We start from the raw sequence: 15,736 nt of genomic DNA on the forward strand, positions 1-15,736 counted from the left end.
TTTTGCTGAGAATGACAATGGGTAGGGAGGCTGTTTTACATTTTATCTTATTATTTTTTGTAGTATATAATGTGCATACAGAAAAGTACATAAGTAATAACGATGAACCAAACACCCATATAAATGCCTCCTGCTACCTTTGTTGGAGATACTCCTCATGTATTGCAGGGAAACCCTTTGAAAAAGGGGAGACTCTTAGGTGCCTTGGCACTGGTTTTCAGTGTCCCTGGGCTCTCAGAACGACCTTTCTTGGCAAAAGTCAAACAAAACAAAAACAAATTCTCTTGTGGTGAAAGAATACGTAAACACAAGTGAACTTGGACTTGATAATGAGTTTCTGAGTTACAGAGATGGGATTTGACTCTAGCTGTGTTTGATTCCAGAGCCCATACTCCTTTCACATTCCAAGAGTATGTGGGGAAGGGGAGAAAGTGTATGTGTGTATAAGGTATAGGGGTGGGGGAGTGATGGTTAGCATCACTCTGTGTGGAGAAGCAGTGTTCTGTACTTGGTGGAGGTAGCACATCCATGAGGGCATAAAGTAACATCATCTGTGCATGTGTGATTGCCAGAAGCTCTTGTGCCTTTCTGGGGTCTGTTTCCTTCACTCGTTTATCTATATACTAATAAGCTAGGCCAGAATATGGTGGTGAGGTGGTGTACTATATACAGCTTATATAGTAATAAATATGACTAAGCTAGGTGATTGGCTGAAGCTAATTTCTGAATTTTTATTCTAGGATAGGAATACATAAACATATGCTAATCTTAGATAAAATGAACATATGTAATTCAAAAAGAAAAAGTAAGGAAAATATGATTCAATAAGTATAATAATTGATTCATTTATGTTGTTTGAACCAGGACATAGTTTATATTTTTTCAAGATTTTAGATCATACAAGGTTATGGAACAAGCAAGGGCATGTTAGACCACCTGAACTTAATTAAACATTGTAAATTGTCCCTTGGTATCTTTAGGGGATTGGTTTCAGGACCTCTCATACCTCTATTCCACTCATCCCTCTTCCCCTACAAATACCAAAATTTTGCATAGAATGGTGTAGCATTTGTGTATAACCTATGCACATCCTCCCATATATATCAAGTAATCTTTAGCTTGCCTATATCTAATACAATGTAAATGTTATGTAAATAGTTGTTAAATTGTATTGTTTGTTTTTTTTTTTTTTTTTGAGATGGAGTCTTGCTCTGGCACCTGGGCTAGAGTGCCATGGCATTAGCCTAGCTCACAGCAACCTCAAACTCCTGGGCTCAGGTGATTTTCTGGCCTCAGCCTCCGAAGTAGCTGGGGTTACAGGTGCATGCCACCATGCCCAGCTAATTTTTCTATTTTTAGTGAGATGGGGTCTTGCTCTTGCTCAGGCTGATCTCAAACTCCTGAGCTCAAGCGATCCTCCCGCCATGGCCTCCCAAAGTGCTAGGATTACAGGCGTGAGCCACCGCGCCTGGCCATGTATTGTTATTTTTAAATTATTTTTATTTCTTGAATATTTTCAATCCATAGTTCAGGGAATCTGTGGATGCAGAGCCTGTGGTTATGGAAGGCCAACCGTATGTTAAAAAAAATTTATTCTGTCCTGGGACTTACACCATACTTGAGACGGCAGATTAGTCACTTTATTAAATGGAAGGAGTTTGCTTTTCTAGCCAGTGATATTTCTTAAGTAACAACTGAAAAACAGTTTATCTTTTTCCTGCAAAAAGTCTTGGACTTATGCTTTTGGATTACAAAAGACTTTTTATGAGCAAATTTAACCTACCGAACCACATATATTTTTACTAAGGCACTAAGCGCTCTAGGTTATCAGCTCCTTGAGGGCTGAGGTATTTTACTTATTTCTGGTTAGCCTAGTGCCTAGAAAATAGTAAATATTTAGTACATATTTGTTGAAAATAACATGAAACATTTATTGAGCCCTTACTATTTGCAATTTTTAGGGGAGAAGTTGTAGAGGTCCCTAAAAGGAAGCAGTGTTGGTGTCTGGGAATATTTGCCCCCCATCTTAATAGCAATTTTTATCTGAGTTAACTTCTGAACAAGGGTTTTTCAAAAGTGATGTATTGTAGAAGTTATGAGAAACTTGATCCTATACAGGTTTTGTATGAGACTTTGAATCTTCTCATAATAATATTGTTGCTTAGGTGTAGAGTTTTCTTCAACATGAAATATGATGTGGGACTTGGAGAAAATTAAGACCTGATGCTTCATGTAGCAGACACATTGTTGTCCTCTTTCTACTTTTAGTAAAATGAAAACTGTGTAGACTAAGTCTTCCCCCATACATGTCATCACATACTTTTGAAATGAAGTGAAATATACACTGTAAGCCAATTTTGTGCAATGGATAAGGAAGAGTGATTATAAGTTTTTAGTTCATGAAATTAGGTATAGTTTTGAAATCCAGGGATGAGTTGCATGTCATTGATAGTGATGGAAGGCAATGTTGATTTTGCCAGAGGACAGTGAAAGCATTTGGAAGAAGATGGCATCAGGATTCAGCCACTATTTCATTTTACAAAAGAGTAGTTACATTATACTTAAAAGAATACCTATGCTTCATTATACTATTATGGAAAATTGATAAGTGAACAAAAAGCAAGATGTCATGAGGAGGTTTGTTTATTTGTTTTTAAGGAAATCAAGTTTGATGCAATTGCTATAGAGAAAAAACATTGATTTTATTCCATATTATCCCATATTATATAAATCTGCATTTATGGCTACATCTTTACCACATCTTAGTGATTAGTCTTTGTAATTAAGAAGAAAAAATACGTATCTTTTTAAAAGGCAGGAGCCATATGGTATGTTTTAGAGAGAATTCTAAGAGTTAAAATTATGTTCTAAAACAGAAAAGGTTAACTAAGATATCTGGAAAATATGACTCTAAGTGACTCATTTCCCAAGTGGTCTCTGTTCTTTTCTGCAGTGTATTTCAGTGTATCATTTGCTTTGCCTTGGGACTAAGTATTTTTTATGTTGCTGTTCTAGGCTAATCAATGACATTTTTCATTTTATCTAGTCATAAATTGGTCCATTTTGGCTATGTCTAAATAGGTCTGCAGATAGTATTAAACTATAACATTTCATGAACAATTTTATTTTTAAAATGTTTTGTTCTGGGATTTGACCCAAATGTTGACCAGTCAGTTATAACTGAAATACTATTCAATGTCCAGAGAAGGATATTATATTTGAAATGTTGCCCTTGAAAAGATCATCAAAAAGTTGGCCAGATATTTTTCATTCCGTGAAATATAAGCAACGGGTTCTGTGAACAGCTGTGATCTTTAGATTTTTGTCCAGGAATGTTACATCAGTACAATATTGTGGAATGGAGCCTATCAGAATGTCAACATAACTTTGCTAGGCTGATCACATCTATGAAATGAGCAGGTCAAAATCTTGGAAAATATGTCCCTCAGCATGATCTAAGACATTTTTTGGATGTCACACTAAATGACGCCATGATTCTCTAAAGACTACTTCAGGGAACACAACAATTTATTGTGGGATCTGATACTGAAAGCGTGTTCCATGTAGTGCATGAGATGTCATAGCTAGATGAAGATGAGCTCATGAAATCACTGTCTAAGAGAAAACAAATTAAAATGCTGTGTCATTGAGTTCTGCTGTGACACCTACAGGCAGCTCTGTGATTCTGGGGTTAGGTTGTTTATATGTCAGAAGAATTGTTCAAGACATTAATTTCTTGGTGACAGATGTATACAATGATTTTTTTCCCATAAATTTGATACTTTGGAATGAATGTTATTAAGTGGACTAAATATCATTATCTATAATTATAATGATCCATAGGGATTTCATTTTAACATAGCATTAAAATATTTTCACAAGAAAGGATTTTAAACATACTAGTTGTTATTTTGATCCAGAGGTCAAGAATATCTATTACCATGGAGAACCTACTGACTTATTAAAATAATACATATATGTCTGTTAGGTCAACATGTTCCTCTTTTTATTTAAACCTTCAGTCATCCAAAGCTCAAAAAGTTGTGTTCATAGTTGGCTCATTATTTTTCATCATTTTACATTTATAGCTAGTTCTTAAATCTTATCAGTTCTTCCCGAAGGGTTCCATATCTATCCCCTTTTTCCCACTTCGACAGCTCTTATCCTAGTCTGAAATCTTGAGTTTGGAAAGGCCCTTTAGAGATTATCTTGTCAAGTTAACTCATTTTACAAAGGATTTTACAAACTCAGAGAAGTTGCCAAGGAACCAGCACTATTATTTGGAGTTTCTGAGTCCTGTTCTGTGTCCTGTTCATTCTTCTTTCCATTACTTTCTCCAAGCTGGTCAGTAGGGCAGAATTCTAATAATGATAGCGCAGCTAAAATTTCTATAGTATGTACTCCATATCAAACTCTGTTTGAAGTCTTTAAATATGTTAACTAGCTTATTCCTCACAACTCTGTGAGGTAGAACTGAAGATAATGTAGTAGTGGATATAGTGTGCTTTTTTAAAAAAACAGCGTTTTTAAAAGTTTAATTAACCTACAATAAGACCTCCTATTTACAGTGTACAAATGACATTTTACATATGTATCCACCTGTGAAATGATCACAATCAAGACGATTAACAGGACATAGTATCTTAAAATCTGGCTTTTAGATCCTACTCTGTTACTGATTCCTTATGTGACCTTGAGTAACTCATTTGACTTCCAAACCAACGTTTCCTTCCATGTAAAATGGTCTTCGAATTCTTTCCAGGTGTAAAATCATGCCTTGTTTTGTAGTCTAACTTCTCACCCATCCTGATACTGGCTTCTTAAAAGCTTGTGTCTAAAAAAGTTATCTTCTTTTTTCTTGGACATTTTCAGATATTACTTTTAGAAGAAGCTCATTCTGTTGTTAGGATTCATAATTGCTACAAAGTGCTTCTTTTTATTAAAAAAGTCTTTTATTCTGTCACTTACAACCATTGTTTCTGCTAACTAGAACTACACTGCCCAATATAGTAGCCACTAGCCACATATGGCTATTTAAACTTAAGTAAGTAAAAGAAATGAAATTCTTAATAAAAATTCAACTCCTCATTTTCAGTAGCCACATTTCAAATGCTCGGAAGCCACATGTGGCTAATGGCTGTCATTTTGAACTGCATTTATAGACTGCTCAACATCATTAGGGAAAGTTGTTTTGGACAGTACTGCTGTTGGGCAGTAGGGAATGAAAAGATAGGTCTGTCCTTCCTTCTGTGTGGCCAGGCCCCCAGTTATTTAAGGTTACTGTCATCACTTTATGTCTGAGGGTTGCACATCACATGTAGGCTCTTCCTTGGCATTTGTTCCTTCTCCCTGTGCGTCAGTACTGGATTCATTTTTCTATTAATAAATACCAATTTCATGATGTCTTTTTTTCATAAGGAAAATCTTTAGTCTCACTTTTATCTTTGGCCTTCTATCTCCTGCTCAAGTTGATATTTAATTAAAAAAAACATTTTTTAATGCTTGCAATGTTCCATACATTGTGTTAAGTGTCGTGAATATCAGCAAACTCAGTGAGATGGGGGCCAAAATACATGTAGGAAAAACAGCGTAAAGAGTAAGGAATGAAGGAGAAGATGTGATTGGTCTGAACCTGAGAGGTCAGAGAAGGCTTTACAAAGTAGCTGAGTCTGTCACTGAATCATGAAGAACTGTAGGAATTTTTTAGGTAGAGAAGTTGGAAAGGGCACATAATATGCACAAAGAGAGTCATTAGGCTTGTAACATCTTTGTATGGTTGGGAATTCCAGTGGTTTGGAATGGCTGGAGCAGAGTGTGAGGGGATGTGTGTCAGGTGATGAGCTTTGACAGGTAAGTAGGAGCTAGATCACTAAGATGTTGGCTTTCTATCTTATTGGTGATAGCCTTCAAAGGATTTTTGAATATTTGCTGATTCTGAAGATAATTTTTGAGCACCGACTATGGTAGGTGCTAGGTGTACAGCAATGGATGAGCCACATGTAGACCCCTCGATTTATAGTCTCGATGTGAGGTTTCAGCCAAATTCTACTCATCTTTCAAGGCCCCACCCTTCTGACAAGGTTGATTCAACTGTTCAAGTCTTATGGATTTGCCCCTTTGGTACTTATGGTCAATAGCACACAATTTAGAATCAAATTATCTGTGTATTGAATAATGATTGCGTGTCTTCTCTTTCAAGCTGCCTAGCTCTTCCCCCCACCCCATTTTTAGACTTAAACCTTGCTGTAGGATGTAGCACGATCCTAAGAATATATAATAACTCAATAAATAGTGATTAAAAGTTATAGGATGCAAGAGAGGGTAATAGTTGGAAAGGGAGAGAAGCAGGAGACAGATGGAAAAATCAGAGGGAGCAGCCACAGGAAATGAAGCCTGAGAAGTATAGAGGTCGGGGGAAGTGGATTTTTGAGGGGAAATGAGTTGGAGTTGGCAAGCACTTTCCTGTTTAGACAGGATTGGCTGCATGCCTCCCAGGTTTTAATGGCTTATGAAGGATACCCTTCAACCAATTACCGAGGATTTTATAAAGCCTCCATTTGATTGGCATTTTACTTAGACAACCCAGGTTGCTTTTGGCCCCAAAAATGTAGTCTTTCCATTAATCTTAATTACTTACTTAGTGATTTCATAATTGAGTCATTTCATTTACTTTTTTTCCCCCAAGAATTCTTTTGTAAGGAAGGGCTCATCCTCATCAGGGCTATTTGCTAATCCCACAGTATCACTCATGCAGGAAAGGCAAGCTATGTTCTTAATTATTTTTCTTTAATTGCCAGTAGTTGGGGGTCTTTTTTTTTTTTTTTAATAATTTGAAACACTCATAATCTTCTAGAAAAATTGTAAGAACAGCACAAAGAACTTTTTCCCCCTCTGAACTATTTAAGAATAATTGGTGACAAGATGCACCATCACCCATGCATACTTTAGTGTTTCCCTGCAAAGACATTTCCATAGTACAGCCATCAAAAGCAGGAAATTAACATTGATTCATACTAATATTTAATTACAATGTTTTAGGATTTATCCCCAAAATGTCCTTGATAGCAAAACGATCCAGACCACAATTGTGTTGCATTCAGTCGTCATATCCCTCTTTCAATCTAGAAATAGCACAGAGGTCGTGCTGTTTTATTCTCATTGCATCCTATCAGCTGGCACACAATTTCACTTTGTTCATTACCAGTGATGTTAACTTTGTTACTGGATCAACGTGTTGTCTGTCAGTCTTCTTTACAGCTACCCATTTTTTCTTTATAATCCATGTTTTGTGGTGATGTTCTTAGAGGCCAATCATAAGAGTATCCTATTCCTCACCAAACTTTGAATTTATTCACTTATGTATTGGTATTAGTATGGACTCATGGATTCCTGATTTATTGAGTGGATTATAGTCTGCTGCTACCATTCTTTTGATGGTCAGGTTATTCCAGATTTGGCCTGGGAGGTTGTTCAAACTGGCTGGTATTTCCTGTTAACATGTGTTTGAAAACTTTTTTTTTTTTTTGAGACAGAGTCTCACTCCGTCACTCTGGCTAGAGTGCAGTGGTGTCATCATAGTTCACTGCAGCCTCAAACTTCTGGGCTCAAGCAATCCTGCCTCAGCCTCCTGAGTAGCTGGGACTACAGGCATGTGCCAGTTGCAAGAACACTTTTGATATTCAGAGCTTTTGGATCTCAGTATTACAGATAAGGGAATCTGGGCCTATAGTAGAATCAGATAGGCAGCATCTTGTATGTGGATGATGGGTTAGTCTTGACAGATAGCTAACTTTGTAACCTTTGATACTAGAAAGAAAGGCTTATGTAAACCATAAAGGCTCTATAACCTGAGAGAGAGTGTCATTTGTCTGAAGGTCTAAGAAAGGTTATGGTGGCTGGAGCAGAGAGAGGACTATGTGTGAGACAGAGGTCTAGGAATGTGCAGGACAGGATAAGTCAGGCTTAGGAATTTTGCCTTTATCCTAAGAGCAATGGGAATCAGTTAAGGGAGTTAGCTAGGGTGGACTCAGTCTGTTTTGTTGATGATTATGCCATGTGTTTCAGTTGTTTGAGTTTTTATAGTAGCTGCTCAATAACCATGTATTAATAAGAAATTATACAGTTCTTTACTTAAAAAATCAAATTTTTTGGAAGTTTATTTAGTACTAGATCTCAATGAAGTGTCACTGTGACCCTAGTTATATTCTAATCAAGAGTTATCGGGTGTCACTTTTCTTCATTTTGTAGGTTCAGATATATTCCAACCTGTCTTTCATATCTACTGTTACTTCTGCATCTGTGTCTCTCTACAGGCATTATCTGAAGACATTTCTTTGTTTTTCTTTATGCTTGTCTAACTAATATGCATGAGCTTCAGCTTCTCACGAGAGTGTTGTCACTCAAATGACTGCATTGCTTTTGGGGAAACACCTATTCTCTATCTTTTCATTGCTCTTTATTCTTTAGAGTTTTATATGTCTTCATTGGTAGCTTAATTACATTGGAAAGTTTTTTGCTGAAGCAGATACTTCTAGCACCTTTCAATGTTTACTCTAAACCAGAAGCCCTAAAAATAGAGAAAAGCCTCAATCCTCCTTAAAACTTGTTCATGAAGAGACTCAGCCTTCTTACTTTCCAAACTTTAAAGATTCTTTTGTGTGTGTATTTTTTTTTTTTTTTGAAGTTTGAAACTACAATGTTAATGTGGTTTTTGGCTGTTTTCCTTTATGCTTTTGGGCAGTATTTTCTCATTATTCTTTCTACGTAGGGGAGGTAAAACTCAAAAGTTATATTTTTGTATCCTAAAACTTATATAAAGTAATTTAGCAGTTGCTCCATTCAAATGAGCATATTTTGGTAATAAACTATTTCTGTATGCTTAGAGATGTTATTTCATCCTCCTCAAATCATTGGCTAAAGAATTCTAGGCAGCACCATGAAGACACTATTCTGTTTTTTTGGTTTCCATCATTGGGGTTGAGAAATCAGTTGTTGGTCCCATTGTTCTTCTTTGGTGGGTAGTAGTCTTACTTTTTTTTTCTTACTCTTAAGATCTTCTCTTTGTATTTGTGGTTCTTTACTTTGACTATGTTCAGACAAGGTATGGATTTCTTTTTATTTATCTTGAGGGATTTAATGGGCTTTCTGACTTTGAGATTTAGTATCTTTCCACATTTCTGGAAAATTCTTAGCCATTATCTCTTCAGATATTTTCTCTTGTCTGTTTTCTCCTACATCTTTAAACATGTTATATCTTCTCATCTGCATGTTCAACATCTTTAATTCTTTTATTTTCTCTCTGTTTCCCTGTATTGCATTCTACATAACTTTATTTGGATCTGTCTTCTATTAATAGTTCTCTGATGTGTCCCTTTAGTTTTTAATTTTAATTTAAGAAAAAATTTCTGGACTTTTCTGGGCTCCCTTTCCGGTTTGGTTGATTTCTGTAGTTGCTTGTTCATATTTTCTAGCTTTTTATTTTTTGAAACCTTTCATAAACCTTTCCTATACATTCATAAACATTTCATATACTGTATTTGGTAATTTCAGCCTCTGAAGGCTTTGAAAGTCTGTTTCTGCCTTTTGTTTCTGCTGACTTTCAGGTATTAGGACCTTATTTTCTATGTCCTGTGGGAGTTTGTTTTGTTTTGTTTTGCTATGAGCTCATGTTCCTTGGAATTTTATCTGTGGGAATTCTTTCTATCCTAACTGAAGTTGCATTCTTTCAGAAGAGAATTTGTCTTATTTCTGCTGCTTCTCTGGGGACCTAAACTTTTGGCTTGAGGTTTTTGGGCTGCATAGATACCCTGAATTCAATCTACAGATCTGTGTGAAGGCTGGCTTATTGGATATGAATTCTTGGGATAAATTTTTCCCCTTCACCCACTGCCGCTTTCCTTGCTACCCTCTTTTGTGTGGCAGACTTACCTCTGTTTTAACCTTAAGTTGAAGATATATTTCTTTGGGTCACAGCTTTAAATATGCATCTCCTAGATAGCATACTTTGGGTGGATCCAGGCCTCATCTGTAGTCTGGTGTTCCTTGCAGCCATCAAAATGGAATCTTGGCTGGGCACGGTGACTCATGCCTGTAATCCTAGCACTCTAGGAGGCCAACGCAGGAAAATCACTTGAGGTCAGGAGTTTGACACCAGCCTGAGCAAGAACAAGACACCATCTCTACTAAAAATAGAAAAAATTAGCCAACATGCTGGCACGCACCTGTAGTCCCAGCTACTCAGGAGGCTGAGGTAGGAGGATCACTTGAGCCCAGGAGTTTGAGGTTGCAGTGAGCTATGATGACACCACTGTACTCTCACCGGGTGACAGAGTGAGACACTGTCTCAAAAAAATTTTTTTTAAATGGAATGCTAAGATCCATAGGGTTTGGTAGGTAGCTTTAGGGAAGAATATGGCTTCATTGCATGCTTACTTTGTGGGGTTGCAGTTTTCATTTAGTTTTTGTTCCCCAAAGATTCCTTTTTTTTCTTCCCAGCACAAGCATTTACATATACAGTCATGTGTGGCATAAGACTTTGGTCAATCATAGACCACGTATGTGATTATAATGGAACCGAAATTGTGTAGTAGGCCATATACCATCTGGTTTGTGTAAGTAGTACACTCCATGATGTTCGCATAACAATAAAATCGCCTCGTGACTTATTTCTCAGAATATATCCCTGTTGTTAAGCAATGCATGACTGTATTAAAATTTCAAAATTCAGTTTTTTAGGTGCTGCTGAAATCTAAAGAATAAGCTAGTTCTTAAAAAAAATCAGTCTATTCCCCTACTTTATTTAACATTTGATTTCAAACACATAAGATATTCAGAGAAAGCACAGAAGTACAAGATGAAAGCCAGTTTATGCTGATAATATTATACACAGATATATATGTATATAGAGGTAGGTGGGTAGGTAGATAGGAGAGAAGATAAATACAGCCAACTTTGGACATTTCTGTGACTTATTTATGTAGTATTAGGATGGTTTGAATTTGATAGTCTTCCCTAGATCTGTGGCCTTTCTGTGATCTTTGGGAGAGCATTTTTAAAAACCTTGGCCAACCCTCACCCATAATTTCTGCATCCAGAACTTTTTGGGAAGATTACTGTTGTTGACAACCAGGCCAAATTGTGTCACTTTTGAATTGTGCTAAGTTTATAGAAGGTTATTATATTTCCAAGAGCAATGGCTAGACACTCAGGAATGCTGGGTAGACAAAAGGAAAGAAAGCTAAGGAAAGGAAGCCCTTACTAAGAGCATTGGGTATCATCAGATCCAGCTTTTCTTGAGTTTGGTTTGCATGGATGAAGTCTAGTGAAGGATTTTCACAGTGAGAAGTTGATGTTAGAATGCCTGTGTGCCTTTTAAGGTGAGACATAGACATTTTGACTTGTTTTCTTTATTTGAGTTCAGAGAATTTTTTTCAATGGGGTACAGAAAAACACTAGCTTTCTTTTTTAGATCCATTTTAATTTCAGTTCACATTAAGACCAAGGGGTCAGTTTCTTAGCTATGGGTGTTTGTGCAAGACTGCTAGGCGTGAGAGTAGATTAGGCTTTTCCAGCATCACTTCTGCACCTTCATCATTTCCCTGCCAGCTCCCCTTTCCCACTTTTCCCCACAGGCTCGGATTCAAGTCCTGGTTTTGCCACCTAACAACTAAAGTGATTAGTTGGCCAGCTGTCTGAACTCAATTTTCTAATGAATTAAATGGAGATAATGTCAGCCTCAAAGACATGATTGTGAGAATTAACTAATGCGACACGTAAAATACTCATTGCTAGGCAGAGTAGACATTCAGTAAATATAACTTCTCTTTCATCTTGAATGATGGAAAAATTGTCATCATTCTTTGGACTTTGGAAGTGCATTTTCCATTCATTCATTATGCATTCATTCTTGTGGACTGCTTTGTGCAATGCTGACAAACCCATTATTGGAAACATTTGTAAGGGATAATTTTGCAAGGGTGTAGGAGGGAATTCTGTTTTAGAAGATCAGTTGGATGAGGTGACCTGTTAAGAGACCTTTGAAACTTGGTGTATATCAACTAGCTCCTTTATTATTTATAGTTAATTTTGACAGTCGTCTTATTTCAGATGCTGTGTTACTAGGTTATTATCCTCCCATCTTTTCCTCTTAGGAATTTAGAGAAATAAATTAGAATCAACTGTCAAGCCTATAATCAGTCATTCTCTATTTGATACTTACATTGTCTTAGATCTACATGGTTGTATATCTGTTTCCCCTTTTATTTTAAGGGAGAAATTCTATATTTTGTATGAAGGAAACTGTAAGCTGATTTCCTCTTTATCAGTTTTCTGTATTGTTCAGGTCTTTCTTTTTTCTTTATCTTACCTATTTAATATTCAGTGTTAATCAATTTCTTATATGTGTACATTTCACATATTATGTTTAACTCTTATAGATTCTCTTGGTACTTTGTATCAATACCTTATATTGCCTTTTTATAGTGTTAATTATATAAGTACTCTAAGAAAGAGCAGGTTAGAATCATATCTTCTGGATTGTATGGAATAAAGGGGGTAATATATATAATGTCCTTGGCTTCATCTTTGGGGGCATATAAGTACTCAGAGAATACTAGGTAGTCACTGTTATTATATTTGTATTCCTCGTGTTCTACATTTAAAATTCTCGAAAAGTAGATAACTATGTAATATATACTTTACATATTATAGAGTTAACATTTTACTCATTAATATATTTTTATTCTCATCGTAGTTTTAAATGTTTCCTCTTTTGTCTTAACAGTGGTGAAACTAGAGAATCTGTTTGTAGGTGATTCAGGTCAATATTTGGCTATTCAGTTCCATCTGGAATGTGCATATATTTTTTTATATTATTATGAGTATCGGAAAGCAAAGGATCAGTTCAGTATTGCCAAAGACATTGGCAAATTACAAATTGATTTGACAGGTAAGATTTTTTACTTTTTGTGGATAATTGATTTTATTTTTATGACAAAACTCATATATGTACATTGGCACTTTGTATTATATGCTAGCATTTGGTTGTCTATATCCTATTCTTTGATTTATAAAAATGGATTCTAAAGATTTTATTTAAAAATGTATAGTTTTAGAACAAATTTGAAATTATATATTTTCTTTATTTTTAGAGATTCTAATTTATTGTTCTAATCTAGTTAGATACATGTTAGTAATAGATAGTAGCCAGGCTGTACCAAGTGAACTTTGACCTTGTGGTTCTGCATCTGGGCCTCCCAAGGTGTCTCTAGAGTGCCCAGTTCAGCTTGGCCTCTCTGCATTGCCCTTTCTTATAAGTACCCACCTATTGCATCCATCCTCCTTTTTTTTGTATTCCTTATTAGCTGAAATTTTTGGCTGCTTTATTTACTTGATATTTTTCTTCAGTGCTCTAGAACACTGGCATATTGTGGCACTCAATAAATACTTGTTGAGTGAATGAATAAATTAAAGAATTTCTCCTAAAAACCTTGCTTTCTTCTGAATATCAGATAAGAACCATTGTTTTCTTTTTATGAATTGTTTTGTCCCTAATGTCTCACAATATAATTGGCAGTCAGTATTGAATAAATTAATGAAAGTTAGACATCAGCAACTGATCACACCATTTATACCTGTTGAACCTGGCTGAGCATTCTAAGATATAACTACCTATCTGTGAATGCTGAAATGACAGAACCTATTTGTTTGTCCAAGGCTGGGTCTAGATTGTCTCGAAGGGCTATGCCTAGTCCTCAGATTCTGTGCTGCTTGAGCTAGTCCTATCAATAAAATCAGATATATTATGAGTTACATATATAACTTTGTGGGCTGGTCTGGAATCTTAGCTACCTTTTATTACATTGTGTGGGAAAAATTATTTAATATCTACCTTATAGCTTTTGGAACAATGGCCATGTATAAGTTGGAGTCTTATCTGTATTTGAAAATGTAATTATATATAATATAACTTGTGAAGTTAGTTTCAGATATTATGTTTTTACATATTTTGGTCCTAACAGGCTTTTTGGGAACTGTTTAAAAATATTAATGGCACAATACTCTGTATATTCAGCTTAAGCTGAATTTACTACCTAGTTCTTTATATTTTGTTTTCCAAATTAGGGATGAAGAATTTAAATATACAGATGTGGTGCTCACAAATATAAAATGAGAATCAGATTATTATTTTTTTCCACTCAGCGGTAGCCTTACTATAAAAAAGTAAGCCACACTACACCATTTCAATGGCTATCTTTAGCATAACATGTTTAAAAGGTTGATGTATAATTTAAAGCCAGACTCATCACAGGATAAAATCCAGACTTCTTAGACTGGTTTTTATAATCAAGGGTCTTTGTAATCTGACCCTTTCCAGAGAATGGATATTGGAATTTTTGATTCTCTTAAAGTGGTTTGAAAACAGCTATTCTGCAGCAAGTTATTTCAGAGACATAATGAAAAAATTTTGGTGTTACATGAAGCCAGATAGTTTAACCAACTGTGGGATTTAGGACCTGACAATCCTGGATTTTAGCTCTGGCTCTGTCGCTAAGAAGTCCTGTAATCTTGAATAAGTGACAGTATCTCAGAACCTCGGTTTTTTCATCTGTTTATAGAGATAATAGTAGTTGTTCTACCTATAACACTTAATGAGTTACTCTTTTTTGAGGAGGGTGATGGTTTGATGCAAAAGTACATATGTGGAATCTAGTGGCAGAAATCCTGGGTTTGAGTCTTGGCGCCATAGCTTATTGGCTTTGTAATTTTATAAGTCATTTAAAACCTGAGGCTGGGCCTTTTCTATGTGAAATGGAGAAAACACCTTGTAAACTCTAAAGAACTCTGAAAATATTACTCTTCATGATTGTACAGTAGATCTTATGGACAAATTAATAGATATAATTTTATTGTTTTTTCAGGTGCTTTGGGAAAAAGGACACGATTCCAGGAAAATTATGTGGCACAACTGATTCTAGATGTAAGAAGGGAAGGGGATGTCCTTTCACGTTGTGAATTCAGTCCAGCTCCCACTCCTCTGGAACATTTAACCAAAGTAAGTAGGATTATAAGTTATTTAATTCAATTAATAGCTGAGTCTAACCATTTCAATAGGTGAGTACCATAGAAACACTGAATAGGTCCCATGGCTGTTGCTTGCTGAAAAAAAAAAAAAAAAAAAAAAAGAAACACTGAATAGGGTGGAGACAGACTTCATTTTTTCCTTTCTTGAACCTTTTCAAGGTGGCTGGGGCAGGGAAGAATCCAGTGTTTAAGCCTTTTTTCAATTTACCCTTAAGTAGAGAAAATGGTGTTTTTCTTTTAGAAATGAATAAATATAAATTAATAATATAGTCACTTATGTATTACTCCCTTTGAAGAAATATCAAAGTCAGACTGAGTAGAGACTAATTTTTCTAGCTGCTACCATATTTGTCTTCTTATGTTTGGATATTTTTGAGCATTCAGAGACTTGAAATTTCTTGGGCTTCTTATAAATGTATAAACAGTTTTATCAGAATTCCTTTTCACCAGTTTTATGATTTGCCTTTTGCTACTGTGTCATTTTTATGTTGGTTGCTGCCTTTTTTTGCTGGTTTTTTTTTTTTTTTGATACATCTAATGAATTCTCTTCTTGTAGCTTGAATTTATGACTCCTGGTCAGTTTATCTATTTACAGGCCTCTCCAGATACTTCCATGGAGGCCATTAACATTTATGTATGCATTTTCCTATCCCAG

General features: G+C 35.6%; 1 protein-coding gene across 1 annotated transcript in view; it reads left to right on the forward strand.

Moving 5' to 3' along the window:
• TTC27 (tetratricopeptide repeat domain 27) overlaps positions 1 to 15,736 on the forward strand; it is a 148,884-nt gene that overhangs the window by 14,962 nt on the left and 118,186 nt on the right. Inside the window, exons 6-7 of the mRNA XM_012788392.2 lie at positions 12,782 to 12,946; positions 14,919 to 15,052. Coding sequence (XP_012643846.1) covers positions 12,782 to 12,946; positions 14,919 to 15,052 — 299 coding nt within the window. The remainder of the gene's footprint in view (positions 1 to 12,781; positions 12,947 to 14,918; positions 15,053 to 15,736) is intronic.

This window comes from Microcebus murinus, chromosome 3, assembly GCF_040939455.1.
Source record: "Microcebus murinus isolate Inina chromosome 3, M.murinus_Inina_mat1.0, whole genome shotgun sequence".
In the NCBI taxonomy this organism is placed as follows: Eukaryota; Metazoa; Chordata; class Mammalia; order Primates; family Cheirogaleidae; genus Microcebus; species Microcebus murinus.